This window comes from Bufo gargarizans, chromosome 2, assembly GCF_014858855.1.
Source record: "Bufo gargarizans isolate SCDJY-AF-19 chromosome 2, ASM1485885v1, whole genome shotgun sequence".
NCBI classification, from domain to species: domain Eukaryota; kingdom Metazoa; phylum Chordata; class Amphibia; order Anura; family Bufonidae; genus Bufo; species Bufo gargarizans.
In genome coordinates, this window is record NC_058081.1 from 272,381,812 (window position 1) to 272,395,563 (window position 13,752).

The 13,752-nt window shown below is 40.2% G+C and overlaps 1 protein-coding gene across 4 annotated transcripts in view; it reads left to right on the plus strand.

Annotated features, from left to right (window-relative positions):
* Window positions 1-13,752, plus strand: part of ANKRD26 (ankyrin repeat domain 26) — a 94,247-nt gene that overhangs the window by 56,365 nt on the left and 24,130 nt on the right. For all 4 annotated transcript variants that reach the window (XM_044280287.1, XM_044280288.1, XM_044280289.1 and 1 more), the window contains 4 exons: window positions 558-701; window positions 1,521-1,551; window positions 4,304-4,427; window positions 6,473-6,686. In XM_044280287.1, the coding sequence (XP_044136222.1) occupies window positions 558-701; window positions 1,521-1,551; window positions 4,304-4,427; window positions 6,473-6,686 (513 nt within the window). The remainder of the gene's footprint in view (window positions 1-557; window positions 702-1,520; window positions 1,552-4,303; window positions 4,428-6,472; window positions 6,687-13,752) is intronic.

A 13,752-nucleotide genomic window follows, 5' to 3' on the forward strand; every position in this document is an offset into this window, starting at 1 on the left:
TTATAGTTTCCCGAGACTTTTTAACTGATGACCTATCCTCAGGATAGGACATCAGTATCAGATCTGTGGTGGTCCTACACCTGGGACCCTGCTGATTAGGTGTTTGAGAAGGCCCCGGTGCTCCTGTGAGCATCTCAATCTTCTTGCAGCTTACCATGCACAGTGCCGTTGATTGTACAGCAATTGTGCTTGGTATAGCAGCTCAGCCCCATTAACTTAAATAGGACTGAGCTGCACCTAGGCCATAGGACAGATGAAACGTGATGTCCCTGGCGTAGGCTGAGCTACGAGAAGACTGTGGTGCTCACAGGAGCGCCAGGACCTTCTCAAACTGGTGATCGGCTGGAGTCCTGGGTGCCGGACCCCCACCAATCAGACACTGATGATCTATCCAGAGGATGGGTAATCAGTTAAAGTCTCGGAAAACACTTTCAACGTCCAGCCGTTTAACTGGCATTGCAACATGACTACATAGAGCCAAATCATGAGCTTTTTTGTTGTTGGTTGTTATGTTGTTCTGTAGTCAATCTACTGATCATCTTGTTTATTTCCTTTAGGAATAATGAAGTGGAAAAGTCTATGTCCAGCCACGCTGATGACAAAGCATCTTCTAAAAAAGAAAAACATCCAGTGAATGGTAGCATGCTTGATGCATTTGATGAAAGCAGCCTAAGTGAGATCTCACAGGAGGAGGATGGGAGGTACACTAAAATATCAAAACCATGCAAAAATGTGTGAGAGAAGCAAAATTGACCTGTAGTATTCATCATAAAGGTTGATGTTGTGATAGACTTCTTTCTAACATCACACAGAACAACATCCTAGTCTGATAGCACGTTTCTAAGTCTGACACTCGTACTTCTATGAAGTGTGCGTTTACTTTACAGCACCAAAAACTTGTGCTGATATTGGATGAACCAGATTGTGCTTAGATTCTGTTCTTCCCAGTAGCCGACTATTAATTAGTGACCTTTTTCAGTTTGGTGTAGACATTTATTGAAGGCTTTGTCCACTCATGTTTACTGCCGTGAATGTGTCGCATGATGGCTGGTCAGCCATTAGCAAGTTAAGGAATTCTCTAAATTACATATACTGAAAATGTTTTATGTTCTCCATCTGAATCGGTATCTGGCTCTGTTAATTGTTGTCTTCTCATTCATTTGATCAACATTTATAAGGCACTATATGGACTCTATTACTTATGTCTGATGCACATAATAGCTGGTTAATCATTTAATATACCCCAGTAAAGCTGGATGAGCACATGAAAGTCTGTCTGCCAATGATCTAAGAGTGGTACAGTCAACTGCCCCCTCAGAAGTAGATGTCTGGAAGGGGAAAATGTTTGATGGTGGATTAGGTGCCTGACAACCGTTTGTTTGTGGAGGGGTCCAGAGAGAGACCTGTGTTCTTCTTGCAGCAGCTATCTCATGTGTGTGACCAGCTTAAACAAATGCACGAACAATGATAATGTAATATCATAGAATTTTTGTCTTATTTGGCTGTTCTATTTCCTTCAGGTCATCTGGTAAACGTACAGAAAAACAAAAGGTAAATTTTTACGTTTTAAGTCTAATTTATAGAAGCTGGAGTGCAATGTAATTGTAAATGTGTACAAGCTCTGTGGAAGCTGTAATAAATATGGGTTGTCACCCACCTTTCCTAAAAATAATTAACAACTTGACCAAAGACGATAATTTGGACCCGTTAACTTTAGGTTATCTAAAAAAATAAAGCACTGTAAATCTTATGGTCTGCAATATATGCATAAGCTAAGCACGTTGTAGGCCAAAAAAAAAAATATATTTACTAATTTTCCTTGTTCTGTTTTGGCCCCTTTGTTTATATGCAGTTACAGAGCTGTAGGGGAGTGTAACAACAATCTCTGAGGGTTTCCTCATGAATATTTGTGGGTTTCAACAAAGACTGCCTTTACCCTCCCCCTGCTCTCCAAAGGAGTGCTGCCGTGCCTGCAGTCTGACTGCTGAAATACTCATGTTGTATGTGTTGGTCTACAAGTCCCAGCTATAAAGTACAATGACATTGCTGTTACACACAGGATCTTCCCCCTACCTGTTGTTCATAGCCGGCAGAAGAGTACTGAGGAGAGAACACCTTCAGCTCTGTATTTGCAGGGTGATGAGAGGGAAGATCCTGTGCACAGCATTTATCTCTTCAGTGCCTGGAGAAGAGGAAGTCCTGCAGCTGCTCCTGAGGCAGAGCCTCCACACCCGACTCTGTGCTGCTGATGGTAGAAGGGGTTAAACTTTCCTGAAGAATCCAGTGGGAGGGGAGACACAGGGCAGACAGCTCAGCCAGCAGATTGGGCAGTGCAGGGGGCGTGGCTTATCACACTAACTGCACAGCCCATAGTGTGGCTTATGCACGGAACGTCATCAGAGCAGAGAAAGAAACTGACATCACAGGTCATGTGACCTCAGCTAACTAAGAGAACAGGGCGACTGTAGATGAAGTAAGTGAATTGAAAACCACTTACATTTGTTTAGTTAGACAAACAAAAATAACTTGAACAACCCCTTTAAAGGGGTTTTCCCATGAACCACATTTATAACCTATGCCGGCATCCCCACTGATGACAAGTACAGGGATCCCTGAGTCTCCTTTGTGGATAGAGTGGTCTTATCAGACTGCTGAGTACAGCGCTCAGCTATCTTTGGCAGTTCCATAGCAGTGAATGGAGTTGTGGTCACATATGTGCACTACTGCTCCATTCATACAGAGTACTCTTCGTATAGAGGTTCTTTTATTGTTGTACTAGCAGAAGGACCCGGCTTTGCACGGGTATATTTAATCTATTTCATTTAATGTTTGTGTGTGTCGTTAAAGGATATCGACAGTATTCCCCATAACAGTGACCTCTACAGCACCTCACCCCTTTAACAGTGAAATCCACAGTCCCCCCCACCCCTTAACATTGACCCCGCCACTTTAAAATGGGACCCTCCACAGCAGCCCTTCCCCTAACTTTGACCTTCACAGCAGCTGACCCCTTTAACAGTGAGTTTCACAGCACTACAATCCCTTGACAGTGACCTCCTCAGGGACCTGCCCCCTTAACAGTGACCACAGCAGTTGCCCCTTAAGCGGCAGGCCAGGCAACTGCTATGGGGCCCAGGGCAAGAGGGGGGCCCAGTTGTAGTTGGGATTATCTCATCTTCTACTGGAGGTGAGAACTTGGTCAGGACTCTATCCTTCAAAGGAACAACTTTTTAGCAAATGAGGCAGTGGAAAAATGGCCCAAGGGTCATTGAAAAGGGTTTAGGCAGAAACCCTTGTGTCCTGTGTGGGGAGCCTGGTTTTATCATCATTATGGGGCCCTTGCTTCGTACGCCACTGGCAGGGGCCACTATTAAACAGTGACCTCCACAGTGCCTGCCCCTTTAACAGGGACCTCCACAGCGGCCTGCCCCCTTAAAAGTAACATCAACAGTGAACGCCTCTTTAACAGCGACCTCCACAGTGCCCGCCCCTTTAACAGTGACCTCCACAGAGCCCTGCCCCTTTAATGCTAGGGCCACACGACGACATGTGTTGTGCAACATTTTGTCTCAACAATTTTTATAATGATAGGATATGGTGTCGCACTGTGACACGACAGTTGCAAAAAATCCATCCAAGATGGATTTTTCTGCGACTGACGAGTCGCAGCATGTCACATGTCGCAGTGCAACACCATAGACTATCATTATAAAAATTGGTGCAACACATGTAGTAGTGTAGTTGTGCCCTATGTGTCGTGCGACTTGATGTCGTCATGTAGCCCTAGCCTAAAGCTGACCTACAGCAGTGAAGAAAAATGGCTGGGTTGTTATGGAAACCTGCGTAAAACTGTGTGTATGTGGAGACTAAGGGCCTGCAAGCTTTATTGGCTGATAAGGGACATGTGACCGTGTGTATGGCAGTTGGGACATGAAGAGAAAGACTTGCAGGCTTGTATTGGCTAATGCAGGTCATTTTTTGGGAATATCTCAGGAACGGTACGTCCTAGAGAGGTGTGACCCCCCCACAAGATTTCTTTCCAGGTAGCAAGGGATGTGTATACCAAGTTTCCTTGAAATCATTTTTTTGCGTTTTTGAGTGATCGCAGAACATACATGCATACATATGTGTGTGTGTGTGTGTGTATGTGTGTGTATATATATATATATATATATATATATATATATATATATATTTACTCTATACAGTAAGAACGTTTTCTATTAGCCGTGCTTTATTTTTTATGATGAATAAGGAAGAAAAATTAAATTGTATATTCAAATGAATTGTTTTGCCTACTCAGATTAATGAAGATGTAGCTGATTATTCGCAGTCCTCTGACACTGCCACTGAAGATTCTGAATTACCTACTTCAGCTTTCACTAATGCGATGTTACTAATCAAACAACTCAACCTTGATGGCCAAGGTAATCGAAAAACTGTAAAGATGAAATTAAAAGTAACTCCATCTTAATATATGGCTTATGATTTTTTTTAACCAGAAAAGCAGTGGAAAACAAGATCTCTTGTCATACTGCCCGATGATGTGAAGGTCCCCATCGGTTTTAAAGAGAACCTGTCACCATGAAATGCAGCTCATTCTGCAGGGAGCATGTTATAGAGATGAAGAAGCTGCGCAGATTGATATATAGTCTTATGGGAAAAGATTCCTGGAAAATTGTGACTTAAATCCTTGCTCTTTCAGAGCTCAGTTGTACACAAGGGCCCATCTTATCAGTGACTGACAGCTACCTATGTATACACACTTACACAGAGAATGCAATCAATCACTGATAGCATCTCCCTTATGTACAACTATCAGTGATTGACAGTTTTCTATATATATACACACTTATACAGAGAATGCTATCAATCACTGATAATAGCCAAATGGACAGTCTTGAGTTCAGAAAAAGCAGAGATATAAATGAATAAAATAAGCTTTACTGAATCTTTTCCCATAAAACTATATATCAATCTTCTCAGCTCCTCCTGCTCTATAACATGCTGCCTGCAGATGACACTGCATTTTCATAATGACAAGGTTCTCTTTAAGTGGTACTTTTTAAGTATAAATAATGTATGTGTGATAACCCAGTACACTGTCTTCATTTAGTACTGAATTAGCTGCTCTTGGCAGATGAAGATCATTACACATCAGCACCATGACTCAGTATTCCTTGTAATATCACAAGCAATTCATTTTCATTTGCAATAAAAATGAATCTTGCTAATGAATAATTAAAGAATGTGCAGTTAAGTAATATATTAACTTTGATTATTTCAATTATGGGTCAATATAGTATAACATATTGCTGCGGAAAAATGAAATCTGTACTGATTGGTTGCTATGGGTAAGGGCCAGCGAGACTGGCCAGTTTTAATAAATAATGTCCAATATTTTTATCTTCCTAGTCACTTAGCTAATGTGTCTCATCCAAGTGGCAGCCACCTTCCATGACTGTGATAGCCACAGTGTAAATCCTACAAGGACCCAATTATGATGGATAGATGACTGGGTTATAGCATCTCCAAAATGGCAGGTCTTGTAGGGTGTTCCCGGTAGGCAGTGGTTAGACCCACCAAAAGCAATCCAAGAAAGTACAACCGGTAAACTGGCAACAGGGTCATGGACACCCAATGCTCATTGGTGTGCATAGGGAGCAAAGGCTAGCCTGTGTGAAGACATAGTGCAGCACAAATTGCTGTCACCATGATAATTCTATTCAATCGACGGGCATCTTGTAATAGGGCAGGATAAGCTGAGCAGATTGATACACAGTTTTGTGGGAAACAATTAAATATCATTTGTAACTTCATGAGTGAAATCTCTGCTCCGTCTACGCTTAGGAGTCCAGTGGGTGGTCTTACTCAGTGACTGATCGCTATCTCCATATGCAGACTGATACTGGGAGGGCTGCCAGGAGTTATGGGGAAGCTTTCTCCCACATATATCAATCTGCCAAGCTCATCCTTCTCTATAAGGCACTTTTTGGGAGATCAGACTTGCTCCGTGTGGTAGGTTAGAACACGCAGTGCATTGCTGCTTGATGTGTATGAGGCTGCAGACCATGCCCATGCTGATCACTGCTGAAAGCGCCTACATTGGGCATGTGAGCATCACAACTGGACCATTGAGTAATGGAAGAGGGTGGACTAGTCTGATAAATCATGTTCTTTTACCTCATTTGGGCAACCTTGTGTATCGCTTACCTGGGGAAGAGATGGTACCAGGATGCACTATGACAAGAAGCTGGTGAAGAAAGTGTGTTTTTCTGGGAAACCTTGGATCCTGGTATTCATGTGGCTGTTTGCTTTGACATGTAATCATTGCTGCAGATAAAATGCACCCCTTAATGGCAATAATTCCTTAATGGTAGTAACCTCTTTGAGCAGGATAACATGTTCTGGCCACACTGCAGAAATAGTTCAGGAATAGAAAAAGAAATGAAATATATTCATTTTGTTTCAGATTCCTTGACATCTTTGAAAATCCAAAATATTCTACACGAGTATGAACGAGTAATAGAAAAAGAAAAGGGACGCCGTGCACTCCTGTCACGTGAAGTAAAGAAATTGCGCAGAGAACGAAAAGAAATGCAACAAATTATGGAAGAAAACAGAGAACTCAAGTTTTTGTTAGAACATCACAAAGTAGAATGGGAGAGTGACCTAAACAATCTAAGGTTTGAATATTATTTTATCCATCTGCTAAAAGATAGAGCACAAATGGTTTATTCTTTATTACTGTTCTCAGTACTTGTATCAGTGGGGTCCTAATTTTGACGAGTGGAGACAAAATACCGGTACTCTTATAATATAAAAAAAATTCTCTAGTGTGTGACATAGTCAAGGTGATACGAGTCTAATCAGACATAGCCAACACATTGGACTTTGTTACGTTTAACTTTTTGTAATAATAGTTTTTCCTCGTACATGTACATGAGGGAATGTGGTTTCTTGCCGCATCCTCATGTGCATGTACGTGATGTGATCGGGCGGGTACAGGAGCTGCACCCGCCCCAATCCGCAGCACGGGCCCGGCTGTTAATGATAGCCGGGGTCCCTGCTGCATCCGCCTAGATCGCTGTATGCGGTGATGCCGGCGTATTAACCCTTTTACATGCCGCGGTCAGCGCTGACCACGGCACGTGCGGGGTTTACAGAGGGAGGGTGCTTCCTCTGACTCCATCGGCCCCCCGCTGACAGGGGGCCCATGGTTGCCATGGCAGCCCCGATGCCTTACACAGACATCGGGGCCTGCCAACTACGGAAGCCCAGGAGATCCAGCCTGAGGGCTAGGTTTCCTAGGCAACTGTCAGCGTCTTACTGTGTAAGACGCTGGCCATTCAATTCAGTACAATACGGATTGTACTGAATTGAAACGGGGATTAAACCCTGAAAACGTGAAGTCCCACAGTGGGACAAATATAAAAAGTTTTTAAAAAAGTGGAAAAATGTGGGGGGGTTTTATAATAAAAAAATTGGAAAGCCCCCTCACCATAAAATAGTATTTAAAAAAAACGAATAAATAAAAATCAGACATATTGGTTATCGCCGCGTCCGTAACAACGTGCAATTTTTTTTGTCACCTTAAATCACAAAAAGTGTAATTCCAAGCGATCAAAAAGACATATCGCGGCGTGGCCGGATGCCGGGAGAGGCAGACGTGTAAGCTGTGAGCTCCATGCCTTGTGGATCATAGTGGCTCAAAGCATATCCCAAAGAGAGACTCTTTATATTGTCCCAAGATCTCCCCTGCTCTAATCAAACCTTCTTAGCCCTCTGATGATGGCGAGAAGAAGAGAGAAAGGCGCAAGCCCTAAAAAAATTACGGCTTTCTTCCCCCTGCGCCTGGACTCACCCAAGATGATGACTTTTCCCGCCAGTCGGATGGCGCACATCTCTCTTCAGCAGATTCTTCCTGCTCCTATTCACTGAAAATGTCTCCCGAAGGTACACTTTCCAAGAAACATAATAGCAGATCCAAAGTGGTGGTGAGTACTGATGTTACCTCGCTATCCCCAGAAAAAAGCGGGACTTACTAAGATCAGAATAGTCTGAATATCTCTTTGAGCATCATGCAAAATATGTTTAAAGATCTCAAAGAATCCATTCAAAGAGACTTTAGAGACACCATCTCCACCATCCATACAGATCTAATATCAATAGGGGAGCGTACAGCTCATTTGGAGGAATATGTATCAGCCCACAATACTCTTGTAGATGGCCACAATGTGGTAGAAGATGAGCTAGCAGTCATTAAATTAAAAATTGCGGACCTGGAGGACCGCTCCAGGCGGAACAATATGAGATTTAGAAACATCCCAGAAAATGTACAAGATTCACAGATTTAATAGTGGCAAATCTACCAGAGACGCCCAATCTTGAGCTAATAATTGACAGGGCACATAGAGTCCCTAAGCCTTACCAGCTTCAGTGCCCAGAGATGTTCTTGCAAGAATTCATTTCTTTTTACCTAAAAGAAGCAGTGATGAAAGCAGCCCAAAACAAACAAGCCATTTCAGAGAGATTTCAAGACGTGGCTCTATATACAGATCTTTCTCCAGTGAGAAAGTGCCTTATAAATGGGGCTATCCAGTCAAACTAATTGTCCGCTATAAGAATTCAACTCCTATCCTTTCATCTCCATCTGAGGCTGCAGAAGCGCTTCGTAAATGGAAAATCACTTTACCTCAAGAGGAAAACAAAATCAAAGAAGGGACTCCTTCAGACTCCCCTCCAAGAAAGACACCAACTTCACTAACCCAAGAGTGGACAAAAGTAGGACCATCTTCACCTCATTCTCATGGCTGACATCCTCTTTGAAATTTTTCATTATATTGAACACAAGTATCCACATTAGACACATCCTATAATCTCATGTCTACCGCTCCCTAATCCAAACCTACGTTTTACCTCCTAAGTGTCAAATTGACCAAATGATCAGACTCTGGGTCCCAGTTTGCTGTTCTTTTTTTTTCTTTTTTTCTTTTATTTGTTTTAATAGGTTATCCTTCGTTGGATATCATTATGCTGCACTGTACCAGAGAACTCTTCCACATAATTGGACACTTATCAATATATCTACTTCACCAAGTCAGTATCCATGGATATATTGGTTGTTTCATAGGTCTTTATATAATGCTCTATACCGTATGTTCTAATTACATACACAATGAGTTTTAATTTATTTCCAAATGTCTTTAAATGTAAGGGGTCTGAATAACCCCTTTTAAAAGATCAACTCTTTGGACAGAAATTGGGAAACAAAGATGTAACATCATATGCATCCAGGAATCTCACCTAAATGCATCTGACCCACACAGGCTACATCACCCGTCTTTCCCTCATCTATTTTTCGCTCATGCTATACATAAGAAAGTTGGGGTTGCAATAGGTGTTAAAAACTGTTTCCTTCCAATGTCATGACACAGTTATAGACAAAGATGGCAGATACATAATAATAGTATGGTCCATCAACAACTCTTTATTCACTATAACCAATCTATATGCTCCTAATAACCATCAATTAAGGTTTCATTAAACAAGCTCAAGACATCAAACAAGGGTCACTATTGATCTGTGGCGACTTCAACATTTGCCGAGACCCATTTTTTTGATAGATCAAACCCCCCTTACCATTCTAAAAAAACAACCCACTCTGCAAGAATTTTTGTTCAGCGAAGGCCTTTTCGACACTTGGCGTTCCTTTCACACTAATAAAAAGGATTATACAAATTTTTTTTATTTTTTTATCCCCATAACTCCTTTTCTCGTATTGATTTATCCATTACAGATAAATGGCTACTCCAAAAGATTTTATCATCTGACATTTTGAATATTACTTGGTCTGATGATGCTCCCATAATTCTTAGAATAAGTGAGCAATTTAATAACACAATTTATTCCCCATGGAGATTAAATAACTCCTTACTTCAAATAGCTTCAATCCATACAGATTCTATTAAGACCTTGAAAGAATACTTTTAAATGATAATGGCTCAGTCATGGACTCCACACTATGGAATGCTCATAAGGCATTTATTAGGGGTCACTTCCTAAGACATGCGGCTATCCAAAAGAAAATCAGACAAGAAACTACCTATTCCCTTCTTTCATCTATCCATGATTTAGAAAAAAAAAATACAAAGACTCTCTTAACCCAGTGATGGGGGACAAGCTATAAAAAAGCCAGACCGCAATTATATTTACTTTTACACAGTAGATATGAACTTCACTTAAGGAAACTTGCATCAGATCATTATTAGCAACGCAACAAAGCTTCCAAACTTTTAGGTAATAGAATTAAAAAGAGAGGGGCTAAAACCAAAATTCCCTTTTTATTCGACAAAAATAAAATAATCCCAAATTAATTTCAGAAGTATTTGCCAAATATTATGCAGTACCATATAATTTAGAAACTTCCCAAAATGCTATCCAACCAAATCTGTCCCTCATTAATAAATTCCTGGATGAGATTTCCCTACCCTCACTGTCTCCTCAACAATGCCAAGAAATTAACTATAAAATAACGACCGCAAAAATACTAAAAACTATCCATAAATTGAAATCTAACAAAACACTTGGCCTAGGTGGCCTATCCAACGAATACTACAAAACATTTTTCACAATACTAACCCCTTACTTAGTTAGGACTTTCAACTTACTGGCTACCCAAGGCGAAATCCCCCAAGATTTAAAAAATTTATGCTAAAATCCTAGCTGGTAGAATAGTAAATATACTAGCTTCCCTTATTAATAGCGACCAAATTGGGTTCACTCAAAATAGACAATCTTCTGATGGGACTAGGAGATTTATCAACCTGATGGATGTGGCATATCAATCTTGAACGCCTTCTCTGCTTCTCTCATTGTATGCAAATTTGGATTTTCTGGCTTCTTTCTCTCAGCTGTAATGGCACTATATTCTAACCCGAGTGCAGCAGTATACTCATCAGGATTTCTATCTAAACCATTTAATATAAAAAATGGAACCAGGCAAGGCTGCCCTATGTCACCGCTAATCTTTGCTTTATCAATGGAACCATTTGCTGAACATATCAGATCCTCTCCCCATATTAAAGAAATAACTGTAGGTTCTCAAGACCATCGCATAGGCCTATTTGTGGACGACATCCTCATTATTACCTCAAACCCATTAACATCACGTACAGCCATTAATAATATTATAGATAAATTTAGCCGTGCATCATATTACAAAGTCAATATAAATAAGTCCCAAATGCTTAATTCAGGCCTATCAAGCCCCACTTTAAAAGAAAATCTCTAACACTTATGGTTTTTCTTGGGAAACTAGTGCCCTATGTTTCTTAGGAATTAAACTAGCATATCCCTCCAACAAATTATTTGAAGTTAATTATACCCCCTTCTATGAAGAAATCAAGACTTATATAAATACCCTTAATCTTCATTCCCTTTCATGGTTGGGCAAAATGACGGCAATAAATAAAAATGGTTGTTCTTTCTAAGATACTTTATATGATGCGTAATGTTCCTATCTCTCTATCCAACAATTACCTACAAAAATTGCAAACCCTATTAAACCATCACATATGGGGCAGGATCAAATCGAGAGTTAAGTCTTCCATACTATATAAACCTTTAGCCCTTGGAGGACTTAAAGGGATTCTGTCACCATATTTAACCCTATTAAGCTAGCTGACATTAGCGATGTGCTAATGTCAGCTAAACCTAACTAGCCTATTCCTACTTTTTTTTATACCCCCGTTACTCCAGAAATCTAACTTTTTATAATATGCTAATTAGCCTCTAGGAGGGGTGGGGGGGGCCCTGGCAGCCCTGTGTCCTGGTGAAATCTCGCGCCATTCGGCGCAGGCACGGTGAGGGAAAGACATTCGCAGGCTGCCAACTTCCTCACTGCACCTGCACCAGAGCACAAGGCTGGCAGACGGATGCGATCGCTGCATGGCCCTGTCAATCAGGACTTGGAGGGAGACAACAAAGGTGGGAGAACTGCGCCTCTAGGAGCAGGAACAACGCCCCCCTGCCTCCTAGAGGCTAATTAGCATATTATACAAGTTAGATTTGTAGCGTAACGGGGGCATAGATAAAAGTAGGAATAGGCTAGTTAGGTTTAGCTGACGTTAGCACATCGCTAATGTCAGCTAGCTTAATAGGGTTAAATCTGGTGACAGAAACTTAAATTTTCTGTCTTTTTCTCACTATTTTATAAAGCTGTTATTATAGATCCATTAAGACTTCTAATTTCACAGGATCCAACCAAAAAGTGGGTACTCATAGAAAAAATTATTTAGGGAATTCACCCATTAATCATTGGGAAAAACTGGGGATATCTACTATCTCCCAATTTTGGCATAATAAAATTTTTATAGACTTTGCTTACCTAAAACAAAAATATGACATTCCTAATAAGGACTTCTATAAATTTTTGCAAATTAGACATTTGCTCCAATCCCCTAAGATCACAGATGTGCAGGTCACCTGGAGGGTGCGAGAAAAATTCTATATAGATGGTACAAAACTCCTCAATATCTAAAAAAAATCTTTCCAGAATTCTCTCCTATGTGTTGGAGATGCCAGACTTCCTTAGCTAGCTATATTAACATGTGGTGGGAATGTTCTTCTGTAAAGCATCTATGGAATCAAACCTTTGAACTGATGTAAAAAATTTGTATGTATACGATTACACCCTCCCCAGAGCTAGCATTACTTTACATAGGAATCAATGACTTTACTGCTCATTACAGATCAATCATTTATACATTGGTTTATAGTTACCCGTAACAAAATAGCTTCATACTGGAAACTGGAAAGATTTTTTTTTTCCATCAATCTAGAGAATTACTAGAGAATTAGACAAAAAAATGCTGGTTTGAGGATATATGGTCTTCCACGAGCAATAACAAATCTACGTTTCATCACAGATGGAAAGCCTGGTTAGACAACAAAAACTGTAATATTTCTGCTGACTCCTATAAAAGAAAATAAATAAGGTACCCCTATATAAGGAACTACATTATACCACCCTTTATTCACATATCCGTGGATAATTATAATTTCTACCACCCCTTCCCCCTGCCTCCCCACTTCCCCTTCCCTTAATTCTCCTCCTTAATTATTCCTCTCAGATTATTGGGCAAGAGTCTCATTATTCCTTACTCCACGTACTATATAACATGTGACATCCTATCTGGAATACGTGTATGTTGTATATTTTAATTGTATTGTACTTTAACCAGAATTATACATTCTGTTAAATAATTTTCTCAATAAAAACTATTGTTCAACAAAAAAAAAAGACATATGTACCCCAAAATAGTACTAATCAAACCGTCATCTCTTCCCGCAAAAAATGAGATACTACCTAAGACAATCGCCCAAAAGATTTTAAAAAAACATGGCTTTCAGAAAATGGAGACACTAAAACATGATTTATTTTTCTTCAAAAATGCTTTTTATTGTGTAAAACTGAAATAAATGTAAACAAAGTAGACATTGGGTATCACCGCGTCCGTAATCATCTGCTCTATAAAACTATCACATGATCTATCCCCTCAGGTGAACGCTGTAAAAAAAAAAAAAACCTTTTTTAAAAAGTATACATATTAGGTATTGCCATGTCCATAACAACCAGCTCTATAAAAATATTACATGGCCTAACCCCTCAGATGAACACCATAAAAAAAAAACTTTACCAAAAAAGCAATTTTTTTGTCACCATAAATCACAAAAAGTGTAATTCCAATC